We start from the raw sequence: 18,945 nt of genomic DNA, 5'->3' as shown, positions 1-18,945 counted from the left end.
ATGGGATATTCGTCCTTAGGGGTAGCACTATTTAAATCTCTGAAATCTATGCATATACGAAGGGTACCATTTTTCTTTATTACGGGCACTATATTAGCTAACCATTCGACATACCTTGCAGTTCGAATGAACTTGCTTTTCAGCAACCTTTCAATTTCCACCTTGATTTTTTCCATAACCTATGGTGCAAATCTTCTGGGAAGCTGCTTGATGGGTTTCTTTCTTGGGTTCAAAGGTAATTGATGTTCTACCACACTTCGATTTAAACCAGCCCAAGCAAAACAATCTTTATATTCTTTCAAAAGTCGAACCAACTTGATTTTTAAATCACTTGCAAGCTTCGTACTCACATACGTAGGTCTCTTAGTGATTCCATCGCCCAAGTCAATTTCTTCAAGAGGATCTTGAGCTTGCATTCTTTTTACTGATCCTGAAGGATCCATCTCAAAGCCCAAGGGTTCGTCATCGTATATCCCATCAAGTCTCTCGACTTGGAGATCGACTTCCTGATTGTTTTCACTCTTTACAATCATGGCCTCAATAGCCATATTTTCTTCCAATTCGGCTTCCAAAGCCGTCTTTATCTTATTTTCGGCTAAATAAGCCGTTATTCGAGCCAGGTATTCTGACTCAGTGGTCATCATCTTTGACTGTTGTCCCCTGCTCTAGAGGACTTTCATGATTCAATGGTTCATTGGGATCTTCTTTATTCCAAATGAAACCATAATTTGGGTCTAAGTTCAAATACTTAGACACACTTTCGTCTGAAGAATACACCTCTTCTGCTTTGTAGCATGGGGCTACATTTGCTAGATGCTGGTCGAAATGCTTTCGACCAGTATCAGTTTTGTAGTAACTTTGATTAGCCTCAACATTTTCAACTATACCATCTGGCCTCCAAATAGCCACACGCTGATGCAGAGTAGAAGGGACTGCCCCTACGCCATGTATCCATTCTCGACCCAGTAGTAATTTAAAATTGGCTTGGGATGCAATCACCATAAAAATGGTTGGCCTGGTAGTCGAACCTACAGCCAACTTCACCTGAATTACTCCAAGTATTCCACTGGTCTTTCCTTCATAATTAGACAACACCATATTATGAGGCCTCAAGTCTTTGTCAGATTTCCCCACTTTCTGAAGTGAGGAATAGGGCATTAGATTCACATCAGCCCCACCATCAACAAACACTTTATTTATTGGAACACCATCTACTTTTGCCCTTATGAATAAGGGTTTCAAATGATACATCATTCCTCGACCTGGTTTTTCAAACACAACCTGTTGATCTTCCACTACTCCTTTTCCCATTACATAATAGCAAACAGGTGTTTCTTCCACATTCTCGTCTGGAAGAAAGTCATCTTCATTCTCTGACACCTCAGATATTCTGTCGAACTCTGCTGGGAGCACTGATACAATTCCACAATCAATTAATAACTCATCTGATTCTATATCAAAGTTATCATCAACCTCTTCATCTGACAGTGGGGAATATTCAGCTTCTTTCCCTGTGTTGAGATTCGGAGTTTCGTCGTCGACTAACTCTTTGATGAGTTTCTTTCCCAGGATCATTCCTGCAGCCAGTCTCTCATTTGCCACTTTGGCCTTTTCCTCAGTCAACTTCCTATGAAAAGGTTTCGGCTGATAATGAGAAAATCTTGCCTGCATCATCTTCGAATTTTCTTTCCCATTCTTATGACTTCTTTGATAACGCCTCCACTAAGTTCGGGTCATAGGGTTTTTTCCCTTGTAGTTTGGAGATATATAATCTTTCCTCTTAGACCCACTATCAGTCCAAGAACCTTCAGCTTTTGCTCCAACACCTTGGATCTGCCATTCTGGACGTTTGCCCCCTCGAAAGTTAACTGGTTTCACCCATTTATCTTCAGGAACATCCGTCTTAGGTCGAAAAGTCTTTTACTTCTCGAACAGCTTTCTGTAGTCTCCATTCTTTTGACCACTGCTTTCTCCTGTGTACATGAACTGATGATTTTTACCTCGACGAGGGTCGAATCTCACTTTGTTTGCAGCGTCAACATTGAAAACAGCATCACACCTTGGACATAAACCAACTTGAGAATTGTTATTGTGACATCTCTCAAGGAATTTCAAAAGGCTTTCTTTTGGTTCAGGATACACCATGCTTAAGAATTTGCCATCAGTAGCAACATCTTTCCTTTCGCCGAAACCGTCAGTGGTATCGACCATCATCACATCAGCAAGCTCAGCATAATGGGCTTCCTCGACCTGCAAGGGATTAGTATCTACTTGCATTGATGACTTTGGTTTTTCTCCAAATTGTAGCCTTCCTTCTTTCAAAGCCTTTTGCACCAAATCCCTGAAAAGGACACATTGAGAAGTCTTATGACCCAAGAAATTATGAAATTTACAAAATCCTCTCTTTTTCTTTTGTTCAAGAGGGGGATTTTTAAGTCCTGGGGGTACTATGATTTGCCCATCAGTCACTAACAAATCAAATATTTCATCACATTTGGTTATATCAAACATATATGTTTTATTAGCAAACTTTTCATATTTGCTTTCGATCAGATTTTTATCTTTTGAGGGCTTAAGTAATTTACATACATATGGTGGTCCTGGCTTCAATTCAGCCACATTCACCTCTCCTTCCTCATATTCACTATCACTATCAGAGTCGAACTCATTAGTAGTAACATAGGCTATCTTTTCTTTCTTATGATATTTACTAACTCTGGCTTTTTCAGCTTTTAACCTTTCGACTTGACGCACCCTATCTGCCAGTTGTGCCATATCCCTTAAGTGCTGGGTATCTAATTTTTTCCTTATGGAATAATCTAACCCACCTGCAGCCATTTCGACTAACTCATGTTCAGGGATTTGTGTGAAACATCTAGCTTTCAGTAACCTAAAATGGTTTAGATACTCATCAACCGCTTATGTACCCTTTCGCCTTACCCCGGCTAATTCTTTCAAAGGTTAGCCCAGAAATATGGTAAACAATCGCTAGTTTCCTTTTTAAAGGTTACTTTTGCGGAATCAACTAGAATATTCCAGGACTAATTGCTTTTTGTTTCGTTTGTATGAATTAAACTCGTATTGCGTGCAGCAGTAAAGTAACATAAATGAACATACTGAAAATCAAGACTATAAATTATAGTAAATGCAGTAAATGTATACTAAAAACAATGCATAAGACAAATGATTGTATAAACTTAAATTGATACGCATACATACATTCCAAAGTAGCACTCGTTACTCATTTTTGCACAGAGATTTGAGTTTTACTTGTGTTCTGTAGAAAATGCGGACCCCTTCCCCTATTCCTAAACTTGCTTAAATAGTAAAAATATGACAACTGCTATTAACGGTCGACTAATCACTAGCTAACGCGTGTCCACGACATGCAAAATCTTTGTTTATGAGAGTTCCACGCGTCCCTCAAAAACTGCTGAAAACTGTCATCCTCAACTTCTGGTGTCTTCCGACCCCAACCTAAAACTTGGCAGAAACGCCTAAGTTTTGTGCACACTTTAGTCGGACGCTAATGACATTTGTGGCTTTTTTTAATCGAACGACTTCGACTTGACCAGAATTCTTCAGTCGAGCTGCCTTAACTCAAGATATAAATGTCTTGTGCTTCTATCAAGGACCAATTACCAATTCGTTTGCAAGTCGAAAACTCAGGGTAACACATACGAAATGATTTGAAAGAATACGAAATATTACCGATGCGTCCATTATAACCATCTCCAGATGCTCCTTACCCTTGCTGTTGATAACACTCCATAAATCAACAACTCGAACGGCTAATCTCCATGTTTCCTTTGAATCGTTAATGTCCTTAAGGGAGCTAAAATTTCGGCTCATATTATGTTTAGTAACAACATAGAAGACAAAAAAATATCAGTAGTGATTGAAAGAGTGGAAGACGGGAACTAGGGGGAAGGAGGAAGAAAATAAACCTCAGTAGTATTGATTGAAAGAGAGGAAGACGGGAACTGGGGGGAAGGAGGAAGAAAATAAACCTCAGTAGTATTGATTGAAAAAGAGGAAGACGGTAACTGGAAGGAGGAAGAACTTAGGGATGGCATCTTTCTTGAAGAGTACGACTTTATAGATGTAAGGAGGAAATTGAAACAGTTTAGGGTTTTGAAAAAATGAATGTTTCAATGCATTGAGCAGACTAAAACGTGTTGCAAGTTTTTTCATATTCCAATAAAAAAGATTTAAATTAATTAGGCTGCTGCAATTAAATAGGTTTAGGAGTGTAATTACTTTTAGGGGTATGTAAAAATATCTTAAATTGATTTTTATTAGGATAATTAGGGAAGTTTGGTAGTAATTAATTTTTATATATTAAAGTAGATATTAAATTTTTTGAATTTTTTCAAACATTTATCTCAATTTGTTTATAATTAAAAATCAAAATTTTTTAAACAACTAACTTATAAATAAAATACAAAAATAATAAATCATTAAGGAATATTTGAAAAAAATAAGGAATTAATTGATTCAGTACTATAATATTTGAATATTTTTACGATGAATTATATATATATAGGGGACGACTCAAGTGAGAACACTTGGTTATTATGAGAAATGAGAACAATGAATCACAACCATTAAATTTTGATTTTGTTGATTTTAATGGACTGGATTGATATTAATTGATTTTTATTTTAAATCAATATAGAAAGAGAAACCAATCCAGTCCATTAAAATCAACAAAATCAAAATTTAATGGTCGTGATTCATTGTTCTCATTTCTCATAATAACCAAGTGTTCTCACTTGAGTCGTCCCCTATATATAGGGGACGACTCAAGTGAGAACACTTGGTTATTATGAGAAATGAGAACAATGAATCACGACCATTAAATTTTGATTTTGTTGATTTTAATGGACTGGATTGATATTAATTGATTTTTATTTTAAATCAATATAGAAAGAGAAACCAATCCAGTCCATTAAAATCAACAAAATCAAAATTTAATGGTTGTGATTCATTGTTCTCATTTCTCATAATAACCAAGTGTTCTCACTTGAGTCGTCCCCTATATATAGGGGACGACTCAAGTGAGAACACTTGGTTATTATGAGAAATGAGAACAATGAATCACGACCATTAAATTTTGATTTTGTTGATTTTAATGGACTGGATTGATATTAATTGATTTTTATTTTAAATCAATATAGAAAGAGAAACCAATCCAGTCCATTAAAATCAACAAAATCAAAATTTAATGGTTGTGATTCATTGTTCTCATTTCTCATAATAACCAAGTGTTCTCACTTGAGTCGTCCCCTATATATATATATATATATATATATATATATATATATATATATATATATATATATATATATATATATATATATATATATATATATATATATATATATATATATATATATATATATATATATATATGGTGTATTTGTTGTATTTATAATGGTCTTAAATGTTAAGAAGTGCAATAAGATAAATTAATATTATATTTAATTTAGATCATTTCTTCATAATTTATATATCTTTTATATACTTTCTTAACCATCACTGTATTATATTTTTTTATTATTTATAATGATATTGTGTGATCCATATAAGTACACAGGTAGATGACTAATTAATTATGTCATTTATTCTTTTTACTAAAATATTTATTTTTTACTAAACGAGACTATTTAATTTATACATCTTTTATATACTTTTATTAACCATTATTATATTATATTTATTTATTATTTATAATTACATTTGCGCGACCCGTGCAAACGTATGAGTCTCTTGCTAGTTAGGGTAGGTAGTAGAAGCAGAAGAAAAGAAAGATTGTCAAGGCGTCTATGTGGTTGAATTCGGTAACATAAGGGCAATATGATATTTTCTAGAGCATATGATTTTCTTATATTGTATACTACACCCTTTTAGTTTTTTTTAACTTCAACCTCTTTTTACTAACTGTTATAGGGCAGTTTTCATTTTTTATTTATTATTTTAGAAATAACTAAATAAATAAAAAATCAACACATAAAAAAATACTATTTATATTTTTATCCGTTTGTACATCGAAGAAAACGCGTGTCAGTCTGAACGCTGGTATGGTAATATATAAAAGTAAAATATAGTTTTGGTGTAGCCTATTTTTTTTTCCAGTTTTACCATTTTCAGTTTTTTTTTTTTTAAACTTTAATCTCTCTTTACTATTTTTTAAAATTATTTTATAAATGATTAAATAAAAATAAAAAATTAAAACACGTGAGTGAGTGACCGTGTGGACGCAAAGATAATGTAAAAGAGACAAGGCATTGAGTGGTTTGAAGCAAACGTGCTGCTGCTGCCTCCGCTCTTCCATGGAGGTCGTTGCGTGTTCTCCTTCTTTCCCCCTTCGTCACCCATCAATCTCCGTTCTTCAGGTTCCTTTCTTTCATCTCCATATTCAAATTATAACTATTTCGATTTCAGAAATGCATATCCATTAATCACCACTATTTCGCAGGTTTCAAACTGTAACTGTTTTCCTCTAACAGAATCAAGGTTTCCATTTTCACTCACACACAAGAGCAAGAAACTAAATAAATTTTCACTTGGAGCGGTTCCAAAAATAAGCAACACTTGTTTTTCTCAAAGTTGGGGTTTCCTTCGCAAAAGGAGGAAATGCAGCAAGGATTGCTTAGTGAAGCATGCGTCTCTGTTGTTTGTGCGGTTGGTTGCTGGTGTGGTGATGGCGGTGTCGGTTTCTTTGGCTTCCAATAGCCCTTCCTGTGAGTTTTATCTGTAATAATAAATGCATTCATCATGATGAATTTTTGAATTCTATATCTAATTTATCTTTTTTGTTAAAGAATATACTACTGATGCATTCAGTTTCATTTATGAGAATCTAATTTCAATTATTTAGTTTGTTATTGCAGCTGTTAGAATTAGAAGTTTGTGATACCTTCTGCGCATAGATTGCTAATTAGTTGTCTAAGTGTATGTTTGCTTTAGCTTTTGGAACAGTCAAAAGCAATTCTAAAGGTGTATAATTATTTTGGAATGATTTTGAGAGGTTTATTTATTCTAAAGTAGAATTGATTGTACTTGAAGCTAGAATTTGTAGCTTTTGAGTTTAAATGTGATTTTTACATTGAAATTTAGTGTTCAACTTGTTTCTACTTAAATTTATTCAAACATAAATCACTTTACCTTCAACTCACTTTTAGCTAGAATCAATTTTACAAAATCAATTTCACTGTAGAACCAAATACACACTAAGTAATAAAGTTAATTACTCTTCAATTATGCCTCTCTCACTGTATATAACGTTCGGTGCCTGTCTTTGTAATTCATTCTGAATATTCAGGGAGTGGATCCTCTCTCGTGAATGGAGTCCAATGAAATATGAGTCATATAAAAATAAAAGGTGGGAGAGGCTTCAAGTATTGAATAATAGGAAAAATAAGATTTTGAGGGTGTGGATTGTCCCAACATGAGAAAACATACCCGAGGAAATCCATTCTCGGATATTTAATACAGAAGAGGAATCTCTCCACCAAACTCTCTTTTTCATCCATATTCTCTTTCATGGATCATGTGGATTAAAAGGCTTAATAAAGCAATAGTTGATATTACATGTACACGCATAACACATAATACTGTGATAAAATGTCAACTCTTTATTTTCTTTTTAATGGTTGAGATTACTGACTTTAGCGAAAAGGCTTTGATTGCTGTGTTAATATTATCTTCATTCTTTTTTCTCCCTTCAAGGGGCCCTGACTGAAGAGAATCTCTTGTTTCTGGAGGCGTGGAGAACGATTGACCGAGCATATATTGACAAGAGTTTTAATGGACAGAGTTGGTTTAGGTATAGAGAAAATGCATTGCGCAGTGAACCCATGAACAACCGGGAAGAGACGTGTATGGCTTTCATTTTCTACCTTTATTTTTATTTTCCAATTTGCTGCATAAATATGTGTTTTAAGATGGTAGATTGTTTCTGCTTTTGTCATAGAACATCATTTACGTCTGGCTTTTAAGGATTGAAGAGTGGAATCACCGGATCACTTTTTTACTAAATAGTTTCATGTTTGTTTGATGAGTAAAATGGTTTAATTGAAACTGGGTAAAGTTTTAGTGAAGAGAATGTAAATTTGATGGAAAAATATGTTAAACTAACTATATTTATTCAGAACCAGAACTCTTTGATATATTCAAATGCTGGTACTTTTTGATGATTTAACTTCCAATCAAATTGATTTGAATTAGTAATTTTTTTTAATAGTAGTTAAGTTCTAATAGAAGTGTGCCTATCATGATCTCAGTTCTAGACTCAATTCAAAGTTGTGAAAATAAGTAGACCCGATTTGATTTTATATTTTATTTTGATATTCCTTTTAGAATGGGCAGAGAAGGTTATGGAATGGTTTTAAGTATGGTTATATCTCACACTTTTAAACTTGAAGTATCAAAGTGGAGTGGATAATGACTAAGTTTAAACGTTTAAAATGATGCAATTGCTAAGTTGTTCACCCGGCCACCTTGTCCAAATGGATCTTGATAATTGGGATTTTTTTTAACCATCCATTGTTGATTTCTATCTTTTATTATAAATAAGGGTTCTACATACATCATTCCTTAATATCACATACTTGATTTTGGCACAGCTGGAATATAGTAGGATTTCATAATCATATGTATTCAAAAGTTTACTGTTTACTTAAAATTGTTGTTACTGCATTTGCTCTCAGACACGGCAATAAGAAAGATGCTTGCCACATTGGAGGATCCCTTCACTAGATTTCTTGAGCCTGAGAAGTTCAGAAGTTTGAGGGTACAAATCTACCTCATTTTAAGTTTTCCTTTAGCTTATTTTACATGTAATCCTTACTGCATAATACATATCAGATAATACCAAAAACTAATATTTTGTTGAAGGCAGTCTGGAACTAAAGGCGCTCTAACTGGAGTGGGGATATCAATAGGCTACCCTACCAAAGGTGACATGCCATCTGGTGGACTTGTTGTCATTTCAGCTTCTCCGGGAGGACCTGCATATAGGGCTGGTGTTTCATCTGGAGATGTTATCCTGGCAATTGATGATATGAGCACAGAAAGCTTGGGGCTGTATGATGCAGCTGATCGCCTACAGTGGGTTTTTCTTCATCCTAGATGCCACTTGTGCTTTCAAAATCAATATTTTCTGACAAATGGGAAAATTAAAAAGATAAAAGGAACAAATAGTTAATAATGTGCATAAGATCAACATATATGATAGTATTAATGTCTTAATAGTTTCACAACAAGTTAAAAGTAGTACCACTACTGTGTTGATAGCTTCATATGAAGATTGATTAATATTTGTCGTGCCTTAAGAACTGTAATGTTGCATACTCTAGTGTATGAGAGCCGTTAACAAGGTTCTAGTTACTTTAAATTAATGTAAACAATCATTTGAAAGACCAAATTTATTGGTACTTTTCATTATTTGCTTTGAGCTTATCTATTTGATTGTCTGACCTTTTAAAGGAAATTACAGAGGGCCCGATGGAAGCTCTGTTGCATTGACCATTCGCAGTGGTTTAGACATAAAGCACCTAGCTCTAACGTAAGTTAGTTTTCTTCCAAAGCAAAACTAATTTTGAAGCTTTGACCTTAAACAATATGCTTCGGTACCTAGGATCATGCAGAAAACTTGTAGTTTGATAATGCTTCATTCTATTTAGTTGCATTACACTCGTATGACTAATCATTGTTACCATTGTTAATTTAATCCTGCTGATTTTGTCATGGTTGTTACTACTAGTCTACTACTACTTGATTGGCCTAATTAATTACCTTTTTCTTTTAAGGTAACTTTTTTAATTTCTAATTAAAAGTAATAATTTATGCATTTCAGGCGAGAAAAGGTTACAGTGAATCCAGTGAAGTCAAGACTGTGCAAGTTACCTGCTTCGGGAGATAATTCCCCAACTGTTGGTTATATAAAATTAACATCTTTCAACCAAAACGCATCTCGTAAGTAGTAATTGATAGGCCAAGAATGACTTTTCTTGCTTCTAAGAAAAGGATAATTTTGTAACCATTATGCATTAATAATGTGATACATGTTTCTACCTAATATGACAAGCCATAGTTCTTACATGCTATACTCGGCATTTTGGTATAGAAAAGAATCAAATTTCTTAGAACTATTGGTACTCTACTTCTGAAGGATAGATATGTAGTTAGACCGGTTATTGAAAATTTAAAATTTCAAAAAAAAATAAATGGTTTGTTTTTACACTGTTTATGGTGTTTACTTAATAGACTAAAGTAAAAATTAATTGACCATTATGATTTCCTATTTTTTTGCAACTGCCTTATTTGTTTAAATGAACAGACTTATAATTTTTTTTTAATTATCAATTTTTAGTCACACACTTGATACTTTTGTACGAACTTCATGGTATTAAATTCATCATTAGGAGTTTTAACATGAAATCTGGCAAATAAAAAAGTTCCCTCTATGCTGATGATTTAAATTAAGCATGGTTGATTATGTTGAAATTATTAATACATTTTTGTCATTACCTTATTTTGTCTTTTACTCTGATTATGCGAAAAAGTTTCTGCCTCTTTTCTTTCTTCCTGATGGATTTGCCATCCTTGCAGGTGCTATCAAAGAAGCAATTAAAACATTTAGGAGTAACAATGTAAATGCATTTGTTTTGGACCTCAGAGATAATAGGTGATTTAGCAATCAGCATTCCCTTCATATATTTTCAATCACTAGCTTTCTGAAGCTTATATTTCTTGCAGCGGTGGTCTTTTCCCAGAAGGAATTGAGATTGCCAAACTTTGGTAAGATATGGCTATCATCTAATGACATTTTTTCATCCTGTATTGCATATAAGTTTTTGCTGGTGGGGTGTGACATTCAAGCAAGTGCTTTTTCTATCATTCAGGTTATAATTATTTCATTTCCGTAGCTATGGGACACCTATTATTCACACCATTTATTGGTCATAAGTGTTCTATGACCATATAATCAGAACCACATTTGACCATTGTAAAATATACTGCATTCCTTAAATAATTTATTGTTTTTAAATTATTCAGCTTCAAGTTCTAACAGATACTATTAATCAGGTTGGACAAAGGTGTGATTGTGTATATTTGTGATAGTCGTGGTGTTCGAGATATACTCGATACAGATGGAAGTAGTGCCTTAGCAACTTCTGAACCCCTGGCTGTGCTGGTAATTTTTCTTCTTTTGCTTTATGCTCGCATTGCAATGGTGTCATATAATAAGTTGGGTTCAAATGCATAACACAATGATTCTCTACTATAAATCATTGTTTTCTTCATGCGTGAGTTGGTTTCAAATGCATAACATAATGATTCTCTACTATATAACGAGTAATTAAATATCTTGAGCCTAATCAGGTAAACAAGGGAACTGCAAGTGCAAGCGAGATATTAGCTGGCGCATTGAAAGATAACAAGCGGGCCATATTATACGGGGAGCCGACATATGGAAAAGGGTAGACTACTTTAGGTTTGACTCAATTCTAACAAACTACTAAAATTTATACAGTTTTCCTAATATGAGCTATACATGTTGCAGGAAGATCCAATCAGTTTTTGAGCTCTCAGATGGCTCAGGACTAGTTGTTACAGTTGCTCGCTATGAGACACCTGCACATACCGATATCGACAAGGTCTGCTATAATATTTTCAATCTTTAAAAAAACTGGCTTCCCCTTTTTTTAACACTTTGCTTTTGCATGTAGGTTGGTGTCATTCCTGATCATCCTCTACCCACATCATTTCCTAAGGATGAAGATGCATTTTGCAATTGTCTCCAGGATCCTGCTTCTTCTTGTAATGATAACAAAGTCCAGCTATTTTCAAAATGATTTTTACGGGTTCCTGTTTATTGATTAAGATTACGATTCTTTGACAAATCAAAATAATTCTGGCCTCATTGATCTAGCAAAGCAACGGTGTTGCAACAAACATCTGTATACATGTAAAAATTAGAGACTTCAGAACTCAGAAGACCTGTGTTCCTGAAAATTGAACAAATAAGGACAAGGAAAACTAAAGACAAATAAACCTGCCAGAATTTGGATTGTTCACAGCGTCGGAGATGTGTATGAGATTGTTGTTGCTTGCTACAGCTCAATCCATTTTATTCCCTCCAAAAATCGCCATAAATTAAAAATGGAAACAAGCGTGCTGCATCCATTGAAGAATGAGGGTGTACAATATTATACAAGTAGGCTAAAATAAGAACTTGAATGCAAATTTGTACATCTTCAATTTCTTTCTCATTTACTGCAGTGAGATGATCATCAACATATAGACAATTCAACAACAAATATGTATTACCATCATTCACAATGCTCGTATCTGCATACTCTATCTGTCCGAGTTTTTGTCATCGAACTTTGGTAATTGAGTGGAAAAATTACCATCAAAGTCCATGCTCACTAGAATCACTCTTGATTTTCACTCTCTCAAAAACAAAGCCAAATGATATACTCATACCAATTTGTGGGCACTATTTCCTTGTTGCTTGCACAACACAAATGCAAACAAGATTCAATTAAGAGGAATGGGAATGTGGAAAATGTGATTGATCTTATTAATTGGTTACAAAACAGCAAGTTACTGGTTAGTTACACATTAACTAACTTTAACAACAAAACAATCACTATCAACATTATACTTAAATTAACAACCAACTAAAAGTTATGATGTGAAACATTAAATGAATTTCCGGCTTCTACATGAATGGTTGTGCTACTATTTCTGTCTCAAATTATAAGTAATTTTGTACAAGAAATGTTCAAAGTTAAAGTTGCTTTACAAGTTTAATAAAACTTTAATGTTTATTTTACCTTTTACTATTTATTACTATCTCTTTTTTCAATTATTTAAAATTTTATTTTCAATATCATTAATAAAATATAGTCTTGTAAATTCTTTAATAATTTCTCTTTCTCACATCATTTGAGTTTAAATATGATCTTAGATTAAATTTTACCAATTCATTTTTGTGTGAATATATTAAAAAACAAATCAATTTATCTTCAATTTATTTTCGATCATAATCAATTTTACCTAAATAATGTACTCAAAATTAATTTTATCACTGCATAATCAAATAGAGTACTGGTGTAAGTTTAGTATGCATTTTGAAATAGACAAAAAGAAGCTTTGGAAGTTAGAAGTGTAGAATTGATTTCGGCGGCACTAACTAACCAATACGAATCCAATCCAACACACACGTAATTTCCTCTTTTCTTCTCCCCGCGGTTCCTTCTGATACTCGTATATAACACTGATTCATTCACTTTTAATCCAGTTTTTCTCTTCATGAAAAAATGTTTCAAAATTGTCTATGCATGCCACCTGCTTGACAAAATTCCTCAATGAAAAATCCTATACAAAAAATTTCTGTTTTTCATTTTTTAACTTGGTTTTGGTTTAATATAATTCTGTCTTCTTTGTTCAGTTTGTTTTGAAGTTGTGAAGTAAAAAGTTGCAAAATTTATTGAAGGATTGCAGAACAACACAAACAGAAATGTTGGCCTTTGAAGCAAGATCCATTAGGCAAGTAGAAGCTTTTACTCGAACTTGTGTATCTAGATGGTCTAGTATATTTCATTCATGTTACTCAGATTCTACTCACAACAAGTCCAAGCTTGCTCCTTTACAGGTTCATCTCTAATCCAACTCAATTTTTATCTACATGCTGAATAATGCAATGAATATTTTTTGGCATTTTGTCCTTTATTTTCTGTTTCTAAGCATTTATTGCGTTGGGGTTTTTATTTGTAGGAGAGAAGAATGATAGACAAAGTTAAGATATTTGCAAAAGCAGGAGATGGTGGTAATGGTTGCACCAGCTTTCGCCGCAGTCGACAGGAAAGCAAGGGCGTACCTGATGGTGGATTTTCTTCTTTTTTTCCTATTATTGTTATTATCATTTCTTCAAAATTTAGCAATCTACTGGTTTTTGCATATAATTAATTGAGCTAAATAACCATTTAGGTCGTTGAAATTATAAGACAATATCAACTTAGTCTCACATTATAAAAAATTTCAAAATAATTGCTGAAATTACATTGTCTTAATCGGGTTCATCTCCTTATTAATATTAATAATGACTATAGTGAAATTAAGTCGGTATTGTCAGGGATGAATTAGAAACTAAGTGGATAATATTAAGAGAGGTGGAGTTTAATTTTTATGCATTGTGAGTATAAAAAGTTTTATACTGTCTGCCCATCACAATCATTCATAATTGCTACTTTAGAGGTGATTATAACTGAAGTCAATCATTTCTAAAGAACTAACGGCTATGATTTAACTGACAAAGTAAGTATCTTTAAATTTAGGGTTTAGGGTTTAGAGGTGATTAAAACAAAAGTCAATAATTTCTAAAGATCTAATGATTATGATTAACTAGAAGTGTAAAATATCTTTAAACTAAGTCATAGAACCCAGAATTTTTGGAACAAAGTGTGCGATTATTGAATGGAAGCTCTACAATGGTGGAAAATACTGAAAAAGAAGAGTAAACCAGAGTTCTTGAAACTCATAAACCAGCACTAAGATCCTAAACCAGAGAGCATTCTCTCCTAACTATTTTCTAACAAACTTTTTGAGTGTCTACTCATTTCCCTCCCCCTTTTCTTTTATAACAGAAAACTCCCTAAAATTCAGGGAATATCCCAACTAACTATTATTCCCACAGCTTCCACCACCTTCTAGAAGTTGTGGCCATGGTGTTCTATCACTGAGTGCATATTAAATCTTTGATAACAAATCCATACACATGAAAAAACTTGATTAACATTTATTAATAATGTGGAGGACTGAGTTGTTTTTTTTTTTTACGCATGGACTAAGTTGATATCAACCTATATTTTCAGAGAACTAATTATTCAGCTATCAGAAACGTGCTAAGGATTTGTGAATACCATCATGCAGTTGATGTTAAGTAATTATGATGGTGCGCTGTAGAGCTGACAGCAATGCGTTTGCTTAATGTAGGTGGCGGCGGTGGGATAGGTGGTGATGTAATTTTGGAATGCTCTCGTAGAGTTTGGGACTTCAGTGGTCTGAAGCGTCATCTAGTATGCACTTATATATTTTACCAAATTTATTTATGTGATGAGATTTTTCACGTCAGTGACACTAATGGTTCCTGGTAGATAGCAGAGAGAGGAGGACATGGATCATCAAAAAATAAGATAGGAACCAGGGGTGCTGATAAGGTTATTGATCTTTACTTGTTCTTTCACCTTTAAAAAATGTTTCATATTTTTATTTTCTTCTATTTTGTTGTATTTTATAAACGAAATTGTCTTTGTCCAAACTAACATGCTTTAATAGGTTGTTCGTGTACCAATTGGCACTGTACTTCATCTTGTTAGTGGTGATATTCCTTCTGTAGTCAAAACTCAATCCTCGGCGGATTTAGACCCTTGGGAGGTTCCTGGTGCACTTGTTGATGATCATTCAGACCCTCACGACGGTTCTATCTCAAATGTGGCAACACAGGAAAATGTCAATGCAATACATCCTAATGGCTGCTCGTCATCCCAAACTTCTAAAGCAAATGCTGAGAAATCTGTAAAATCTACACATATTTCGTCAACAGATGCATTTTCTCAACTTTCCTCTTCTAATGGAACTCCCGAACTTGATACCGAGGATATAGGAGAGAAACAAGAGATACTTAACAATGTTGCTGAATTAACAGAAGAAGGTCAACGGCTTATTATTGCCCGTGGAGGAGAAGGTGGTCTCGGTAACATATCTATTTACAGAGATTCAAGGAAGCCTTTGACTACAAAGGCAGAGGCATCTCAACCCATAACCAATCTTCAGGACGCTGACAATGTTAACCTAAGTTCAGGTTTGCCTGGTTCTGAGACAGTTCTTATATTAGAACTCAAGTGCATTGCTGATGTGAGCTTTGTGGGAATGCCTAATGCTGGAAAAAGCACTTTACTTGGAGCTATATCAAGAGCTAAGCCGGCTGTTGGGCACTATGCTTTCACTACTCTAAGGCCAAATTTAGGGAATATGAACTATGATGATATGTCAATAACCGTGGCTGATATTCCTGGACTCATAAAAGGTGCACACCAAAATCGTGGACTTGGCCATGCATTTTTGCGCCATATAGAACGCACAAAGGTTTTGGCTTATGTGGTAGACGTGGCTGCTGCTTTACCGGGAAGAAAGGGAGTTTCACCGTGGGAACAACTGAAAGACTTGATTCTAGAGCTTGAGTACCATCTGGATGGTTTATCCAATCGGCCATCGTTGATAGTCGCAAATAAGATTGATGAGGAAGGTGCAGAGGAAGTGTATGAAGAGTTAAAGAGAAGGATCCAGGGTGTTCCTATCTTTCCTGTTAGTGCTGTTTTGGAGGAAGGGATACCAGAGCTTAAAGCTGGCCTTAGAATGCTTGTCAATGGTGAAACTTCATGCACACTTTGCCTAGATCAAATTTTGCTTGATTAGATTAGATTATCATTAACCCTATTTGTAAGTATGAGCCAAAATAGAATGTAAATCTTCTTTGCATGATAACCTGAAGGAGTTTTAATTCTTTCTATTTTGTTTACTTCCCCTGTATTTGGAGCTGGGTGTTTTACTTGTTCTGAAAACCAAAATGAACTCCCTAAAAATAATGGTCATAACTTAATCAAACCATTTGGTATGTACGAAACTCTTGAAAGCATAATTAAAATATGATTGTTATTCCCTCACAATATGTTTATTTTACTTTATATTCAGGATTCTAAAGTACTTTTTTTAAATATTTTTTACTGTTTGGGTCGATGCTTTTTGAGCATTGATATGTATAAAACATGCAGGGATCCTTACGCAGGATTTATGGCATATGCCTTAAAGGAAAGAAAAAAATTTTAGGCTATATTTGGCAAGATTTTTTTTTTTTTAGCTTATAGTTTATAAGTTCACAGGTCAATAAAAGATTTATTTGGTAACGGTCATTTTATCACGAGCTTATAGCTTATTTTACTAGCTTAGTTTATTTTTCAGACGTTATTTCAAATAGCGTTTTAACTTATAGTTTATTGCTTATCATTTTTTCTTTCGCTTTTGCCCTTATTATTTTAACTAAAATTCACTACTATCTTTTATAATTTATTTTAATTTAAAACAGAATAATTATGCATTAAATGTCTTTTATGTCATTTTAATTTATCAACTAATCGAACCGTTAATTTTATTAAACATTCAAATTAGCTTATCAATTATAAGTCATGAGCCATCAACTATAAGTTATCAATCATTAGTAATCAATCAAAAGCAATAAGCTATCAACTAACTTGTCATTAAATTGCTATTTTTATCAAACAAAGGCTTAAAAATAAAATAAAAAAGTATTAAAATATGGTGTAGATGTTAATATTTGTTGGGGAAAAAAATCCAATCACAAGATAAAATAATGAATAACGGAGAGATGGAAAGAATTAGGGTGAAAAATATGGTTGTTATTCCATTAATGATTCAACATGGGTATTTGTACAACAATACGCATCAATGAAGCTAACCAATTAAAAGAGAAAACGAACTTTGCAACCTTGTAATAGGTACATCTAACTTGTAACGGGTTGGTTACAAGAAGTTACTGACTTCAAAATATAGAAAAATGGAGGGTGGTTACCAGTTACATAAAACATGTAAGCAGCTACTAGATGCTTTTATTTGATTCTGAATGCTGTTGAAGGGGTGGTAATCAGTTACACTCCTGCTGTAATCGGTTACACTAACTTGAATTACACTATTTTCACAACATATCTCCTTAATTCAAGTCCTCTAAGTCTTCCATACTCATGTGCTTATTTAACCTTTTGAACACCTCAATAATTACTCATTTTGCTAGCAAATCAGTCACTCGATCTTCACTTTTGCAATAGCCCAACTCCAATTTTCTTCACTCACAAGCTTTCTCAAGTAGTGAAATGTCATCTCTATATGCTTGCTTCTCCCATGTGCAATGAGATTATTTGCAAGATTTATAGAGGAAACATTATTTATCATCAAATTCACAACATCATATTCTTTGTTGCACAACTCCATCATCCAATTCATCAACCCTACAACTTGACACACACATAGACACTGTAATGTACTCAGCCTCGCAAGAAGAAAGCGCCATAATTAGTTCCTCCTTAAAACACCAACATATTGGTGTGTCTCCATACTTTCAAATGTATCCATCAGTGGATTTTATGTCATCTTCATCTCCACACCAGTTTGAGTTTGTATAACCGAGAAATTTGCATCTTTTACCTTTATCTATTGCGAGAAATAGAATTCTGCAGCCAATTAAACATTTGACGTATATCAGAATTCTCTTAACTGCTGTCAAGTGTCATGCCTTTGGTTTTCCCATAACTCTGCTTAATATGCCAACAATATATGTCAAGTCCGTTCTCGTATTGCACAAGTACCGCAATGATCCAATCATCCTCATATACTGCTTGGATTAATATCCTGCTCGTCTTCATTCTTTAATAGTTGCAATATTGGCTCTACAGAGGTAATTCTCACATTGTAATGCTCCATTTCGAACTTCTTCAATATCTCAAGAGCATACTTCCTTTGATGCATGAGTAGTCCCTTTTTCGACTTATGAAACTCAATGCCAAGAAAATATGTCATGAGACCAAGGTCGATCATTTCAAACTCCTATATTAAATTATCCTTGAATTCAGTAGTGTTACATTCATTATTGCCCGTAATCAGTAAATAATCAACATAGAGACATAGGATGATCACTCCTTTGCTTGTATAATTTTGCACATACATACCATGTTCGGATACGCATTTATCAAATCATATCTCCTTTATAAATCCATCAATTCTTTTGTTCTAAGCTCTTGGTGCTTGCTTCATCCCTGAAAACGCCTTCTTCAAACTATGGAGCTTGGATTCCTTATT

The 18,945-nt window shown here is 33.8% G+C and overlaps 2 protein-coding genes across 4 annotated transcripts; both read left to right on the top strand.

The window, feature by feature from the left end:
* Positions 1–6,254: 6,254 nt before the first annotated feature.
* LOC131625749 (carboxyl-terminal-processing peptidase 2, chloroplastic) lies at positions 6,255–12,086 on the top strand. The gene is made up of 13 exons (XM_058896588.1): positions 6,255–6,398; positions 6,482–6,746; positions 7,735–7,884; positions 8,715–8,797; positions 8,906–9,114; positions 9,503–9,571; positions 9,863–9,981; positions 10,618–10,693; positions 10,765–10,806; positions 11,095–11,203; positions 11,392–11,489; positions 11,573–11,666; positions 11,739–12,086. Exons 1-13 carry the CDS (start codon positions 6,336–6,338, stop codon positions 11,862–11,864), a joined length of 1,503 nt encoding a protein of 500 aa, XP_058752571.1. The 5' UTR covers positions 6,255–6,335; the 3' UTR covers positions 11,865–12,086.
* Positions 12,087–13,030: 944 nt separating this feature from the next.
* Positions 13,031–16,737, top strand: LOC131625732 (probable GTP-binding protein OBGM, mitochondrial). 3 transcript variants are annotated; one of them, XM_058896569.1, is made up of 6 exons: positions 13,031–13,241; positions 13,536–13,672; positions 13,795–13,903; positions 15,013–15,095; positions 15,174–15,236; positions 15,355–16,737. In XM_058896569.1, exons 2-6 carry the CDS (start codon positions 13,538–13,540, stop codon positions 16,492–16,494), a joined length of 1,530 nt encoding a protein of 509 aa, XP_058752552.1. In that variant the 5' UTR covers positions 13,031–13,241; positions 13,536–13,537; the 3' UTR covers positions 16,495–16,737. The 3 variants fall into 3 exon arrangements, with proteins under 3 accessions (XP_058752552.1, XP_058752554.1, XP_058752551.1); XM_058896571.1 differs by having other exon boundaries at positions 13,514–13,672; XM_058896568.1 differs by having other exon boundaries at positions 13,469–13,672.
* The last annotated feature ends 2,208 nt before the right edge of the window (positions 16,738–18,945 follow it).

This window comes from Vicia villosa, unplaced genomic scaffold (genome assembly GCF_029867415.1).
Source record: "Vicia villosa cultivar HV-30 ecotype Madison, WI unplaced genomic scaffold, Vvil1.0 ctg.000236F_1_1_1, whole genome shotgun sequence".
Classification (NCBI taxonomy): domain Eukaryota; kingdom Viridiplantae; phylum Streptophyta; class Magnoliopsida; order Fabales; family Fabaceae; genus Vicia; species Vicia villosa.
Note: the sequence above shows the minus strand (reverse complement) of the source record. Positions and strands in the feature narration are given on the sequence as shown.